Source organism: Ailuropoda melanoleuca, chromosome 13 (assembly GCF_002007445.2).
Source record: "Ailuropoda melanoleuca isolate Jingjing chromosome 13, ASM200744v2, whole genome shotgun sequence".
Taxonomy (NCBI): domain Eukaryota; kingdom Metazoa; phylum Chordata; class Mammalia; order Carnivora; family Ursidae; genus Ailuropoda; species Ailuropoda melanoleuca.
The window spans coordinates 40,741,512-40,756,908 of record NC_048230.1 but is presented as its reverse complement, the minus strand read 5'-3'; the positions used below and the strand labels follow the sequence as shown (position 1 = coordinate 40,756,908).

Below are 15,397 nucleotides of genomic sequence, written 5' to 3'. Positions count from 1 at the left end.
GACTGGGCCACCCAGGTGCCCCAGGAATCATCTCTTTTAATTATTTCTATTTTCTTTTTAATTCCGTCGCAGTGACTGGTTGGTATTCTGCTGCCTCTGCTCACAGACCATACTCAACAGATAATCATGGATTCACTGAGCAGTAACTTCTGTCTAGTAAAACTGGCCTTTAAGTTTCTCTGTCTTACCCTTGAAGACACTGTTTTGTGTAATCCCGAAAGGGGGAATGGGTTCTCTCCCTGTACACCAAGTTCCTTTCATTTTAGACTTGGAGAGGGAGTTTTTTGTTTTGTTAAGATTTTATTTATTTATTTATTTGAGAGAGAGAGGGAGAGGGAGGGCACCTAAGGAGAGGGAGAAGCAGACTCCCCACTGAACAGGGAGCCTGATGCAGGACTCCATCCCAGGACCGTGAGATCATGACCCGACCTGAAGGCAGACGCTTCGCCGACTGAGCCACCCAGGCGCCCTTGGAGAGGGAGTTTAAGTGTGGAAGTTCCAAAAGCTGCGGGCATGCAGACGAGCGACCCACTGCAGGTGAACAATAGCGAGAGTGGATACCTCGTAGTGCTATGTGCCGTCCACTCATGGAGCACGGGACATGCCTTGATTTGTTTAATGTGCACCGCGGCCCTGTGAAGGGCACCATCACTACCCGCATTTCACAGACGAGGGAATGCAAGCATTGAGCCATGAAGTAACTTTCCCAAATTCACGGAAGTGGTAATTGCTGGAGTCGGGGTGTGAGCCCAGCCCACAGAGTCCGTGCTTTCACCACTAAGTTGTACTGCACCGTGTGTATCTATACATCAGTCTTATTATAGGGCTTCTGGTTGCAGGAGAGAGGAGAAAAGAGGGGTTTTGTGCATTTGCAGGGGTGGTATTAAGGATGAAATCACTAGGGGGAATGATGGGCACCTATTCCGTGATTTTGAGCCACTTTATGGCAGGAAGGGTGAGGAGGAGAGGCTGCAGGGGCTGATGGGTGCAAGACTGTGGGGCTCTGGGCTCTAGCAAGGCCGTCTTGAGTCCCGGACTGGTTGCCACCTCGTGCGTCCACAGTGTAGACTTCACACCCGACAGGACACAGCGGAAGAGCAGCAGGCTCCCAGCAGATGGGGTGTCACGGGCACTGGGCAGCAGCCAAGAGGCCAGAGCAAAATCCAATGAGGGCTTGTGCCTGTGCCCCTGTTGGGCACGCTGCCTGGGCAGGCCAGAAATCCATGGGAAAGATGGGGCGCCTGGGCGGCTCAGGCGGCTAAGCGTCTCTCTTTAGCTCAGGTCATGATCTCAGGGTTCTGGGATGGAGCCCCAAATTGGGCTCCTTGCTCAGCAGGGAGTCTGCTTCTCCCTCTCCCTCTGCCCCTCCCCTCCTCCTGTGTGCACACACGTGCGCTCTCGCTCTCTCTCCCTCAAATAAAAAATCTTAAAAAAAAAAAAATCAGTGGGAAAGACAACAAAGAATGCATCAGACTTCTGAATGAGCAGACAGGGGTTCAGAGCTGTCAAGACCAAAGCGTTAAATGTTGTTATTTCTTTCTTCTTTTTTTTTTAAAGTAGGATCCACACCCAACATTGGGCTTGAACTCACGAGATTAAGAGTCTCGTGCTCCACTGACTAAGCCAGCCAGGCGCCCCGAGGTCTGGGATGCTTGAGTTTTACATGCAGGGGAATTTTGATGTAGTCGTTATTCAAGGCTAGTATGGATCTGTGTTTACTGATATGGGCAGAATCACACAGTCTAGTGGTCAGCGACAGAAGTGGAACACAGGCTGAGCAGGGCCAAGGTCCTCGGTGCGGTTCAAGGGCCTTGGCTCTGAGCACAGAGGTGAAATCTAGTCATTTGGCCGGCTGTGTTCGGGTGGTTAGCTCATTGGTTTCCATGCACTGATAGGATTTCAGATATGGTATCTGAAACCCACATTAACAGGAAACCGGGTCTTTGGAATATTGAGGTTAATTTCTTAACCTGGAAAGGAAGCTCTACTCTCATTACTAAGAACAGGAAAGTGGGTAGGGATATCCCAAGCAGTTGGCTGCTTGTATCGGAACAGTTGACCGGTGATTCACAGGGGTTTCATCTCCTGGCAGCCCACAGCCGCTGCTTTTCCTCTGTCTCACAAATCGAACAAAGCTACCGGCTTACTTTGTCCTCACTGGAGGCAGGCTCCTCCCCAGCCCTAAGGGCGAATCCTGATGAGTCGGCACCAGACCCTTAGGATCAATCTGTTCCTTCTGCCAGGAATTCAGAAAAGGGTTTGTGATGCAATCATGCCAAGTTTGGGAAAACTTTTCTTGTTTTTAAAAACAACAGCTTCTCTTCTGGCTTTGGCATGCTGTGAAGACAGTATGCTTGAGGCTGTGGCAGCCTTCTTGCATCCGTGAGGCTTGTTCCAAAGCCAGAGCCTAAGGTCTGACGTGGCAGAGCGGAAACAAAGGAAAAATAGCCTTCATGATGAACTGCCGAAATACCAGTCCTGGAGCCCCGTACCTTCAGACCTTTTGTTTTGACTCAGAGACACATATTTTTAATATTTTAATATTTCTGAATGCGAGGAACATCTTACAAGCAAAGGCATGTTAGTTTCAGTGAAACACAGAATGAGAGGGTTTTTTTTTTTAACATTTATTTATTTTAGAGACAGGAGAAGGGGTGGAAGGAGAGGGAGAGAGAATCCCAAGCAGACTCCCCGCTGAGTGCAGACCCCCCCCACACAACTCTGGGCTCAGTCAGACGACCCTGAGATCATGATCCCAGCCGAAACCAAGAGTCGGGCGCTTAACCGACTGCACCATCAGGTGCCCCAGAATGTGAGATTTAAAAAAAAAATCTCCTTACTGTTTGAACCACCCTAAGTTGGGTGTTCTGTTAGAGTCACAATCATCCGAAACGATACGATCCACATGTCCCAAATCCTTTTCGTTTCATTACAATTCTGAAAGAACAGGTCATGGTAAAATTAAAGGAATGAGCTGACATGGGCACGTCACCTTTCTGAAAACACAAAAGCTACTGTCAATTAAGTATTTGCTCCGGGCCAGGCCCTGCTCGAAGCACCTTCCTTTTAAAAACCAATGTACTGAGGCCAGACTGGTATACAAAAAGCTGTAATGGCTCAGACTAGATGGGTCTCAGCACATCGCACGTACTGTCCCTTCGTTCTCCCATCTGCCCACTTATGATCACCGCCCTTTTGCAACGAAAGAAACCAAAGGGCAGCAAGGTGAAAGTGATCAGTAAGTGGGAGCATTGAGATCTGACCTCAGACAGTCCAGCCTCAAAGCCTGTGATGCTCACCGCTGTGCGGAGTTTCCCGGAAGAACACACGATGACAGTGGGACACATTTTGCTTCACTCCAGCACCTGACTTCAGCCAGCCAGAAAGCCCAGCATAAAAGCACAGAGGGTTTTGTTTTCTTCCCCGCACCCCCCCCGGGATTTTTCAGGACCACAAAAGCTTGCTACAAATGGTGTTCAGCAGAAACCTGGAATCGTGGAACACGGCTTTAACCTCCTGGAGTAAGAGAAATGTCCCAAGGCATACCCCATTCACTGAGAAGCGGCAACCTTGGCATTGCACGGGGTGGTTCCCAGTGTTCGGCCCGCTCTGCAGAGCTGTTGCCTCTCGTAAAATTATTGCTTAATGGGTTCTTCAAAAATAAGTGAATGTGAAGAACATGTAATATCCTGTTGACCTCTTCTGCTCGTTTCGGGACACGTCTCTCCATTCCCAGGAACCCTGCCTTCCCACGAGTGTTGCCCAGCCTTTGCTCATATTGTTTGCTCCCTCTGCCTTGAAATTTCCTTCGCCTCATCCCCTCCTCTGCTGAGCAAATTCCAAATCCTATGTCAATACTTCCTCCGCAAAGTCTGACCTGTGAAGGCGCCAGGGTCCCGAGCTCTCGGCTGGGTGTTCTGCCGCAGGCTGGTGGAGCCCACGCTCCGCGCCCAGGCAGGCTCGGAGCGGGTCCCAGCCCGGCTGATTCTAGCCGAGTAACGCTGCACGACCACCACCCCTCCGTCCCAGCCTCTCTTATCTGGACGTTTAGAACCGTGCACGCACAGCACCTCCACGGGCCTGGCACGAGGGAGCACTTCATATACAGAACCCTTGTTATTTGAGCACACTTCTTAGGGTACTCACTGTCTTCTGATTATTTGTTTTCACATCTGGCTTTTCCACTAGACTGTGAGCAAGACAAGAATCAGGTCTTCATTCTTGGTTTTGTTTTTTTTTAAACTCTTCCCGTCATCTGTATTGAGGTATAATTTACATACAATGAAATGCATGCATTTAACATATACGACTCAATAGTCCAATCAGTGATAGGCCCATAACCACAACCCCAGTCAGGGTTTAGAACATCTCTGTCACCCTGAGGGGCACCTTCCTGCTATTTCACAGTGTCCATATCCAGCCCTGGCCCCAGGCAACCACTGATCTGCTTTCTGCCCGTACAGATTAGTTCTGCCTGTTCTAGAATCTCCTGTAATTGGATTCGTACAGTAGGTGCCCTTTGGGGTCTGGCTTCTCTCAGTGCCCCATGTTGTGGCTCACATAGTGGCTCATTTCCTTTTAATTGCTGAATAGTACTCCGCAGTGTGAATACACTGCCCCCTTTCCTACCCCTTCACCCGTGGATGGTATTTGGGTTGTTTCCAGTTTGGAGCTATTATTAATAACACTGCTGCGAGCTTCTCTGTACAAATCTTTGCATGGACCTATGGGTTCGTTCCTCTTGGATAACTGCCTAAGAAACTGCCAGACTAGTTTCCCAGCAATGTATCAGTACAGGGTAACGGTTGTTCACCAACGCCTCTTATGGTCTGTCTTTCAGCCTTTCTGGGGAGTGTGCAGTATGTCTCATTGTGGTTTTCGTTCACATTTCCTTGATGACTTAGGATGTCGTGTATCTTTTTATGGGTTTATTGGCCATATGTATACTTTATCCCGAAGTGTCTATTAAAATCCTCCCCCCTTTTTGTTGAGCTGTCTTCCTATTACTGAGTTGTAAAAATTCTTCATATATTCTGGATACTGGTCCTTTCTCAGACTTTTGCTTGGCAAATATTTTCTTCCAGGCTTTCCAAGAATTTCGATAAAGTCCAATTTATCTTTTTCTTTTATGGTCAGTGCTTTTTGTATTCTCTCAAAAGGACTCTTCTTTCTCCACCGATCACCTTCGTGGCGTCTGTTTTGGGGATCCCATTGATCTGTGTGTCTGTCCTTGGGAACGGCACGCTGTCCTGAGCTCTGATCTTGTCTCCTCACCTGAACGAAACCACTGTAGTCTGCTGGGGTTCCCCGCCCCACGCCACAGGCAGGGACCTGTGTGAGGCAGACGCTGAGGGGGCCAGGGGTCACCATCCTGTGTGGTGCCTGTTGTCAAACGTCTGTTCTTCTATCTTGCCCAGTTTTCTCATTCTTTGTGGCAGGAAGCCTTACTTCATTTCTGCACCCACAGGGGCTCCACCCATGCTTGCCGAGGGGGCGAGTCACTGTCAGCACCTCCAAACACAGTCCATTGTAGCCTGTTTCACCTGGGAGAATCTGGAAGGGCCCCCAGAGGTCAAGTGGTCCATCCCCTTCATTTTACAGGACCATTCTTCTTCTGAGGGTAGTCAATGGGTCCCACCCATCCTCAGCACCAGCCCACTTGGGTTCCACACTGCCTGTTAAATGGGAGACTGAGGTCCAGAGAAGGAGAGGTCATGTGACCAGGCAGCAGCCGAGCGGGCACACCTGGGCTTCCTTGGCTAGGATCTTTCCGTTGTTCTCGGTGGCAGGTCAGGCACCATCCCTTCCATTGCGGTCTGACTCCAGCACCTACCACAGAGTGTGTCTGTCGTCGCAGGCTCCCGATACACGCACCTTAAATAAATGACCAAGGAAGAAATGAAATCATTTCTTTGAAATGCTCCGTTCTCCTGGCTTCTGCAAACGTTATTAAACCTGTGTGTGCCCGTGTGTGTGTGTGTGTGTGTGTGTGTGTGTGTGTGTGGCATTTGCACGGATGCAGGACCTGGCCATTCCTACCCAGGCCCAGAGGCCATAATCTATCAGAAAATCTTTATTTTTTGGTTTTAATTTTCTCAGCCACCCTCTCGTCTTAATCCCCACTAGGGGGCACGTGTATCCCACAGAGAGGGTCCCTTGACGTCCTTAGGTACAAGGACTGGTTTCCAGCTGAAGTCAGCGGGTCCCTCTTGAAGCCACCTCCTTGAAACCCTGCACCCTCCCCTGTAAAAACAAACAACAAAGCCTTCCTCCTCAAGCTGCCCCCCTCCGGCTGGGCTGCTGGCTACCACCCTCTCCTACCCCCAGGGCTCTGCCCCTGAGAGCCGAGTGACCATGAGTGCCAAGCTGGATGATGACTGTCACCCCGGCTAGGGGCCACTGCTTCCTCCCTGAGGGGCGGGACAGATCCTGGAAAGGCAGCTCTCCTCACTCCCCTCAGTCGGCAGGCCAGGACTGGCCTTTTGGGTCCCAGAGTCTGGTCTGTCCTCGAATGTCAGTTCCTGCAGCGCAAGCAGCTGGAATATCAGCGGGCGGGGTCCACAGCTCTCATTACCTGAGCCCTGGCGGACCGGTCACACCCAGGACGTCCTCGAGCCCCAGCTCTAGACTCAAGTCCTCTGTGCCCCGACACCCTCCCAGGCTTTGGCACCGCATTGCCCGGGCACACATCCTGGCTTCACTACTCACTGTGGGTGACCTTGAGCAAGCTCTGCGAACTTGACATTCCTTATTGGGTAAATGAGGATGACAACAGTTCCTGCCCCATCAATGAGACAATGCATATAAATAAAGCACTTGGCACAGCCCTAGCACAGAAGTGTTTGAGACACATAAGCCATTATTAATAATATTAGTAGTATCATTATATGACTGTAAACCTTGGCCATTTCCCTTCTTTCGAGGCTCGCGAAGAAGCATTCCTTCCCTCTAGCTCAAGGTCTCAGGCTTCTTCCTAACTGAGGTCCCGTAAAGGGTCCCTTGGGAACCCGTGGGACCAGTCCTTGTGCCACGATGCCCGCCTCAGATCAAGTGCCACGCCCGTCTCATCTTGGACCAGGGCCTCTGCTAGATGCCCGTGCCCAGGACCATCCTGCCCGCATCCACACAACCACACGTTTGGGCTGGGGGGGGTACTTCCCGTGGTGGCATCTGCCCCCTAGGATGACATAGGACAGCGGTGGCTGATGCAGCTGCTCTGTCTGCTTTCTCTGCTCCCCCCCCACCTCCACGCCCACCTCCACCATCTCATTTGCTCTCTGGCCATGTTCCAATCTCCAGGAGAGACTGGCAGCTGCCCCGAGTCTCAGCCACAAAAGTAACAGACAACAGCGCCTCCCTGCTCCTGGCTGCTGCCCTTGGCTACCCTGCCGCTCAGAGCAGCCTTTTCCCTGTCACTCAGGCTCCAAGCAGCAGAGAGATTAGCATTCAGACAGAGGAGGGAAAAACATCAGGGCCATCACCTCCTGTCTTCTCTAGGAGCTGAGATCCGTGCGGGGAAGCAGAGCCAGGTGGAGGGAAGGTGTCCGGGTCAGGCCTCCCACTGGAGGTTGGGACAGGGTTGCAGGCACCCAGAGGCAACAGTGGTGTGCCTGGTCCAGTCTGCGGGGCTGCTGGGTCCTACTGGGTGCCCAGTGCTGGGCTGGGCTCTGGCTTGTTTCAGAACTGCCCATCGCCCCGCTATTGTGCATGTGGAGAGACAGGGCAGGAAGGGCCACAGGGTGAGGGGGAGAAGGGCTAGCTGTTCTGAACATACTCTTGTTGCAAAGTGACATGTTGTTCAGTAGTTAACACCGTCCCCCAGGCTCAGATATACTGAACGCTTACTAGGGGCGCTAAGCACTTTAGACACGTTATCTAATTTAACCCTTACAACAACTCGGACAGGTTTGCTGTTATTCCCCTCTTAGGAGAAACCCCAGGGAGGGACGTTCAGTAACAGCCCAAGGCCACAGAACTGGGAGGTGATGGTGGAGTCGGGATTCAGATCCGGTGCTCTGAGCCCGGGCTCCTCGCTCTTAGATTCTGCGTTCATACTTCCTGAGAGCCAGCACCCCCTAGGCTAGGGGTGCGCCAGCTCTGGGTCTCTCTGCTGTCTCTCTGGTTGCCCTTAATCCCTTTCCTCCTATTATGGTCAGTCTGCCAAGCCCCTGGGCTTCCTGCTCCCATTCGCAAGCAGCAGCTCTTTCCGAGGAAGTGGGGTGGGGGAAGGATGCAGCCTCTTGGAGACATTGGGTGCACCCCCTGCGAAGGGAGCCAGTGGCTGAGGAAGGAGCGCCCAGGCCCCGGCGTCCTTCTCTAGAGGAGCGCTCGGCTGAGGGTGGGCACTCCCCGCAGCAGGAGAGGAGCTGCAAATGTGCCGGGTGTGCAGAGAGCCCAGGGGTGGGAGAGCCCCGGGGAGTAAGAGGGAGCGTGGGCTGGGTGTGTGGGGAAGGTGTAAACACAATCTGCTCCCACCGAAGCCAGCCTGCTCCCTGGGGGAGAGGGCCCCTCCCTCCCAGCCCACATGGCACCCCAGCTGCCAGGGCCCGGGCAGCTGCCAAGGCCAGCCAACACACTCCCCCCATCCCCTCGCCTTCCCCCCCTTCATCGGGGACCGATGCCTGGAGGAGCCACCATCCCCTGAGAACAGCGCCTCGAAGGGGTGTCACTTTGTGGAGGTGTGTCTGGGCTGCCAGCCAGCTCCTGTCCAGCCAGGTGACCTTGGCCTGACAATTCCTCAGACTAGCGCAAGGAGACAGGCCACCTGGAGATGGCAGAGAGCAGAGCTGAGGCCGAAGTGACAGGAACATGGCAAATACATTAGAGGATGAACACACAGGTAGGCTCGGGGACGCAGACTGGAGCCCCAGGAGCGGTGCCCTCTGGCCCTCAGTCTGACAGCCCTGTCACCAGGAAGGCCGTTGCCACACAGGAGGAAGAGAGGCTGACAGGAGCTGAGACAGGTGGTCACAAACTCCTGGCCCGTGTCAAGTGGGCAGTGGGGCTCTGCCGTGGTTCCAGCCCAGAGCTCCTTCCCCTGGTGGGACCCTTCCTCTGCCTCCACCCCACCCTACTTTGAGAAGCTTCCACAGCGCCATCAGGCTCCCTGCACGATAGCAGCCCCTCCCCCATGGCTTCAGTGTGGGTCCCCTCTGTCTGCAGCATCTCACCCTTTCCTTCCCTCCTTCAGATGTGAAGTCAAGGCGACAGAAGGACTACTGTCTAAAGAATTCCCCATCTCCTGCCTCCTGATGGCAGGGGCCAGCCAGACGGAGACCTCCCCCCACTGCCCGCCCCGCCGTGGGGGCTGGATGGCGAGGAAGGGGGGCTGCACGTGCGGGAGGGGGTGGGGGGGCTTTGCAAGATGAATGGCTTCCAGACAGTCGGGAGCAGCTGCCTGCCAGTCTGCCTGGATCCCAGGGAGCAGAAGCGGAAATCTGCTTTGATCTCTGCTCTGGATCGGGCAGGATTGTGAAGAGAGAAATGGCAGAGCAGCTGGGGGCAGAGGAGGCCGCCGGGGTGCTGAGCAGTCAGCGCATTGACAAAAACAAGTGTCATGCTTCTTCCCTTCCCACATGCTACTGCCCCTTTGGAACACACGCACGCATGCACACACGCGCGCCCAGAAGACACATTCGGGAGACAGGCTGGGAGATGCTTCGCTCCAGCTGCAGGCAGACATGTCACAGATCCAACTGGCATTTCTTGCTGATAATTTCAGCAGAGTGGCCAGTGACAGGGGGAGTTCTGGGGACTGGGGAGAGGCATGTGCCACAGGAAGTGAGTGCCACCCTGGCACCCCGATGCCACACAGCCTAGGACCACGAGCTTTGGGGCTGCCAGGCCAGGGGAACCCCTTTTCTCACAGAGCAGCTGCAAACTTCCAGGAGAGACGACTGGGCCCTGGTGGTTAAGAGTGTGGGCGGCTCTGTGGCCTCCGTGTGAGGCTAGTGGGGAGTCCCCGTTAAGTAGCTAGATGACACTGGACAAATTCGTTAGCCTCTCTGTGTTTCCTCATTTCCAAACTGTGGATAATAACATACCCAGGCTCCTTGGGTTATTGCTAGGATTAAGTTAGGGAATGAATGAGAAGCCCTCTCAGCAATTCCTGGGCTCGGCCCTGGGCTCCCCGCTCCCTGCCTGCTCCTCCTCTAGCCTGGGCTGCTGGGGCTGCCCCAGAGCAGACCCCACCGCGTCCCTCTCTGGGCCCGCCTCGGGTCATCATCAGGACCTCAGAGGAAGGGAGCCCAGCCCAGAGCAATGAGCATCAGGAGGCCGCACCACCAGCGCCGGGGGCAAAGTGAGGACAGGTGGGTCCAGGTGCTCAAAGGGAGGGGTCTACCTTCTCGATGGCTGCTTTTCCCCATTCTCCTGCTTGCTGCTGCTGCTTCCACCACAGCATCCTTTGTGGGTGGGGGGCTAAGCCAGGATGCAAACTAAAACGGAAAACCAAACCAGATTGGCACTTCCTCCCGTGCCAAGGTAGGGGCTTGCATTGCAGAATGGATGTTCCAGAATACCACCTCTCCCTTAGGAGTCCGTGGGAACTACCCTCGGGCCCCCAGCATGACCACCACTTCATCCCCAGGCCCAGAAAATGCTGTCGAGATCACACGTCATTCCCTTAAAACTAGCCCTTGCCCCGTGGCTGGGACCATAAAGGTTCAAGGTAGGAGCTGATGAAGCCCCCCCTCCCATGCTCACCCTCCATCGATGATCACAGAGCTGAAGCCGGCCTGCTCTGCTCCCACACGGCCAGGCCTTGCAGAGTCTTCCTTCCTGGTCCCCTGCCCAGCCCTCTACCCTCCAAGGCTCACAGCCCTGCCCTACCTGCCTCGGCCAGCTGATCTCAGTTCCTGGGGCTGAGCTCCGCCTGAAGAGGGGAGGACTTACTTCAGAGGCTCTTTCTCCCTAAACAGAAAAGCATGAGAGTCAGAGGATGGAAGGAGATGTCCTTCCCGAGCTTCCAGACTTCCTCTTCCTTCAGCCCCAGGCCTAGCGAGTCACCCCACTAATGAGGGGTAGGGGCAGCCGGGAAATCAGCTGGAATTTGTGACTGTGGAATCAGAGAGCAGAAATTTCACCCAGGCCAGCCTGTCAAGGCGGGAGGTGTTAGCTGCAGGCCGATTTTTCCAGTTAACTGGGTCCCGAGGAGTTAACAGGAAACTGCTTCCTTCTGGCTAGACCACACGAGGCCAGGCCAGATAGTCCAGATGCAGCTCTCTCCTCCTGATGGGGGTGTGGGCCCATTTCATGTGGAAGAGACAGACTGCAGGGACCTGTCTGTCCCCATCAGCCACAAATCGGATGGATGACCTTGAGCAAGTCACTTAGGCCTTCCCATCCCTCAGTTTCCTCCACAATTAACGGGAGATAGAAACATTTGTCTTGCCAACCCTCTGGGACTGTTACAACCTCCAAGCGAGTTAATACAGGAGCGATGCCAGGGGAAGACTAGAACACTGGTCAAGAGCCAGGTGACAGCAGGAGAATAGCCAGCGTTTACTGAACGGCTACTTCTTGCCAAGTGCTTTATGCCGATCTCAACTTGAACCTTACAAACACCCCACACCGGTCTGTTGTTAATCCTAGTTTACATATAAATAAAAAGATCAGGTAACCTTCCCCAAGTCTCTCAGTCAGTAAGTGGGGAGTCCAGACCCAGACGGGGACCCAAACTCAACCTGGAGGACCAGACATTGGAAGGCCTGCTCTGTGTGCGGCCTGGGTCTCACCATTTCCCCTGTCAGCCCAGTTCACCAGCAGGACTCCTTGGGCACTAGTGTGACCATCTCACCTAGCCTAGACGCCAAAGAAGGCCATGGCAGGAATGCCTGTTGCCAACACGTGCCCAGGGCTGACATTCAAAGCCTGAGGAATCCCAGCACCAAGGAGGAATTAGGGGCCGCGCACGGACAGAGACTCCTGTTCTCGTGGCTTGCTAGTCTCCGTGTGGCTGAGGGGCACTGCAGGGAGGGTCTCACACCCCAAAAGAGACAGTGGGGTGCCCCAGCAGGCAAGCGTGCTGACTGCTTAGCCATCTGAGCCCTGTGGGGAGACTCCTTCCGGCTGGGGCCCCCGAGCCCAAGGGCATCACATTCTTTGTTTCACTAGGAGTGAGAGAAGGCTAGCAGATCTTTTGCAGGAGAGGATGTCACTTCTCACAGGACTCCCACACTAGGTGGGCCCAGAGGCGCAAAAGAACATTCAAAACAGTATGTTCTTAATAAATATTCGTCGATTTTTCCATGTTTTGTTGGGCGCAGGAGCCCCTATCATCAAAGAACACTGGTCACCCATGGAAGGAAAAATCCAGAAGTTCCCCAAACTTCACCCTTGTAAAGGCCACATGGTCTCAGCCTAGGGAAGAGTTAACTTTCTGGCCACTGGAGACAGCGTCCTGCCCGCAGGAGCTGCCCAGCCAATGGCACTCGGTGCTGATGATGTCATGCTCGTCCTGAGCCTCCTATTGGGGACTGGATGGCGAATCCTGCTAGGGGCTCCGGCAGAGGAGCCGCTGAGGCTGAGCGGGGGCAGCGGGAGCGGGGGAAGGGAAGGCGAGCCAAGCAACCAGAGCTGCTTCTGCCCCATCCCTCTCTCCAGTGCCCCTGCGCCTTCCAATAGGACCCTGGGGACCACCCCACAAGGCAGAGCAGCTGTGGTCCAGGGGAGAGGCTGGGGGCTCCCACTGCCACCCGGAGAAAACATTCAGCCTGTTCACCAGGCACACAGGGGACAGGGTGGCTGGGGCGAGGGGCCAGCCTCCAGCGGGCACCCACACACCTCATGCACATCCCCAGGCATGGACAGGGACAGGGAGAGCGGCAGCTTCCTCGGACGCACACTCCCTCCTCCACCCCTGACTCTCTTCTGCCTTACCTGCCTGAGGACTGGAGGTCTGTTTCCAGTCCGCTGCCCATACGGGCCCCATCTGCTCCGCTGGGCTCTCTGCGGGCGGGAGGAACAGGCAGGAAGAGCTGTGGGCAGTGCCCAGGCCCAGACCCCCCTGTCCTGCGGGACCTAGCCACGTTGGGCTGGGGTCCTGGGGGCTTCAGTGAAGAGCTGTAAGCTCCCCCTGTTCTCAGGGACTCCCTGCAAATCCGCCCCCCACAGCCTCCCAGGAGGCCCAGGCATCCCCAGCCCACCTTCAGCTCAGCTCGCACAGTAATTCTCCCCCCTCCCCACCCAAGCCCACGGCCCAGTCAGTTTCTCACGGTTGGACCCGGTTGGTGAACCGGCGGCGCCAGAGCATGGCCAAGGTGCTGAGCAGGAAGAGGGTGGTGCACATGGCTCAGCGCCCCCATCCCCTCCCGGACCAGGTCTGCAGAAGAAGGCCAAAGTGGCCCTGCCAGCTCTCACAAGCCACTGCGGTCTGTCCTGAGGACCCTGCTGGCACGGGATTAGGAGGCTCAAGCTGATTAGTGGGGTCAGCAGACCTGACCTTGTGCAGACTGATTAACCTCGCTGGGCCCAGGTTGTCCCCCGCAGTGGCAGGGTAAATCAAGCTGTCTGTTCTGGATGTCGATGTGACTGAGACCTGGGCCTGACCCTCAAGGGGCTTCTAATCTAGACACATGCCCTGGCCAGTTACATAAAAGACCACAATAGAGAGACGTAGGTGACGGAAGTCACCTGCGGGGCACTTTGGAAGCCACAAGCCTCAGGGAACACTTGGAAGAAGAGCTGGGGATATCGGGATTTGCAGGTGCTCAAGGAGGGTTGGGTCCCCGGGCAGAAGATTCTGCTGGGGGCTGCAGACGTGAAAGCACAGGGCATGTCACAATGATGTCATGGAGAGGCATTGGGAGCGGAGGGGAGGAAGGGGGAAGAATATTAGACGATGAAGCCATAAAGACAAGGGAGGCCAGGGAGTGAAGGGTTGGCTAAGCCATTCAGTTCCCCCTTCTGGACAATCCTCTCCAAATGTTACTGATGACATACCGCCTTCCTTAAAAGACTGAATTGAAGTGTGCCTCGTGAAATAGGGACACGCGTCCGCTTCTATGGTATCTGCTATACTCCCGGGCAAATGCAGTCCTGCACCATGAACACACATAAGACTTGTAAAGGATGAGGTAAGACTAAACAGAAAGAAGATTTCTCCTGCTTGCTTGCCCAGTGGAAACCTCCCGGGCAGCCACTTGGAAGGGCACCGCTCTGGGGTTGGGTGTCCGATCAGAGGGCTTCAGGGAGGTAGGCGGGGGCAGAGTGCCCTGTCCTGGCCCAGGCAACCTGTGGTGCAGGCATGGGTCTGAGCATCCACCCTCTTCTATTCCCCAGAAGAAGGCACTAGATTTTCCTTCCCTCGAAGGAGATGGAGGCAGCGTCAAGGGGGCTCCCGCCCAGGATTTCAGGGAGGTACCGGAATCCTGAGCTCCAGGGAGGACCAGAGCTGGGGCACCACCTGGGCTCTCTACTGTGAAATATGATTTTCAACATACCTACACCAAGGCTGAAGAGGAGAGCCCACCTCTCCTAATACTTGCAGTGGGACACAAAGTCTTGAGAAGGGCGAGATCACCAGGGAGAACTGGACACTGGCCTCGGGCTGAGGCTGGGAGTCAGAGGTGGGACCCGGCTGTCCCAGGTCTGAACAGCTGCTAAGCAGGGTGGGGACCCTCTGGCTCTGAGGTCCAGCCCCCACCTCCGGTCCTGCGGCGCTTACACCTGGAGAACCAGGGCCAGCGGGACAAGAATTTGTCTCCTCCGTTCGCGGAACAGCTGCCTAATCGCAGCCTTGGCAGCTGAGATGTCTCCAGGGCCTGGGCCTCCCCAAGATTTCTTGACACCTTCCCCCCAGGACCTCTTTGCAAGGCCGGTTACCTCGCCTATGGACTTTCCTCCACCAGGGCCGGAATTCGCGGCAGCGCCTGTTTTTTGCCTGCCTGTGTCATTAGTAAGCCACCCAGGGACTTTTTTCCGACGCCATGTGCACGTACCGAGTGGGGGGGGGGGTGCTGGCCGGAAGGAAAGGGGGCCGGAGGCCTCCGGCGCTGAAGTTCGACAGCCGGCCTCCATCCCCGCAGCCGGGGATTCCAATAGGGAATTGGAGCAGGGAGGCGACCCCAGCCCTAAACCCCCCGGAGCCTGGGGTCCGGGGCTCTGGGAGCTCTTGGGAGAAGCCGGGAGTGAGCGTGAGCTCAGCCGGGACCCCCGCGCCGCCGGAGGGGCTGCGTCCGCCCCCTCGGGCGGGCGGCCACGCCGCAAACGCCTGGGAGTGTTTGACTTTGAGTCAGTTCCCCGCCGCGTGAAGGGTGCACACACGCACACGGCCCGACACCGCCCGCAGCGAGAGCCGGGACACGGTGCCCCCCGACCCGCGCTCGCCCGGGAGCACTCCTGTGCGGCCCGCACAACCGGGCGCCGCGTGACCGCCCCCTCCCCCCGAGGNACACAC

The 15,397-nt window shown here is 55.4% G+C and overlaps 1 protein-coding gene across 2 annotated transcripts; it reads right to left on the bottom strand.

Annotated features, from left to right (window-relative positions):
* Nucleotides 1-2,660: 2,660 nt before the first annotated feature.
* On the bottom strand, nucleotides 2,661-15,384 carry PRCD (photoreceptor disc component). 2 transcript variants are annotated; one of them, XM_011225796.3, is made up of 5 exons: nucleotides 13,215-15,384; nucleotides 12,880-12,948; nucleotides 10,831-10,911; nucleotides 10,343-10,436; nucleotides 2,661-5,874 (listed from the first exon to the last, which is right to left on the bottom strand). In XM_011225796.3, exons 1-3 carry the CDS (start codon nucleotides 13,286-13,288, stop codon nucleotides 10,890-10,892), a joined length of 165 nt encoding a protein of 54 aa, XP_011224098.1. In that variant the 5' UTR covers nucleotides 13,289-15,384; the 3' UTR covers nucleotides 2,661-5,874; nucleotides 10,343-10,436; nucleotides 10,831-10,889. The 2 variants fall into 2 exon arrangements, with proteins under 2 accessions (XP_011224098.1, XP_034495773.1); XM_034639882.1 differs by lacking the exon at nucleotides 10,343-10,436.
* Between the last annotated feature and the right edge of the window lie 13 nt (nucleotides 15,385-15,397).

Coding starts and splice junctions, on each gene's coding strand:
- PRCD (XM_011225796.3), bottom strand. CDS start 13,288: ATGTGCACCACCCTCTTCCTGCTCAGCACCTTGGCCATGCTCTGGCGC. Junction 12,949..13,214: donor TTCACCAACCGGGTCCAACC/GTGAGAAACTGA, acceptor TCCCGCCCGCAG/AGAGCCCAGCGGAGCAGATG. Junction 10,912..12,879: donor GACCTCCAGTCCTCAGGCAG/GTAAGGCAGAAG, acceptor TTTTCTGTTTAG/GGAGAAAGAGCCTCTGAAGT.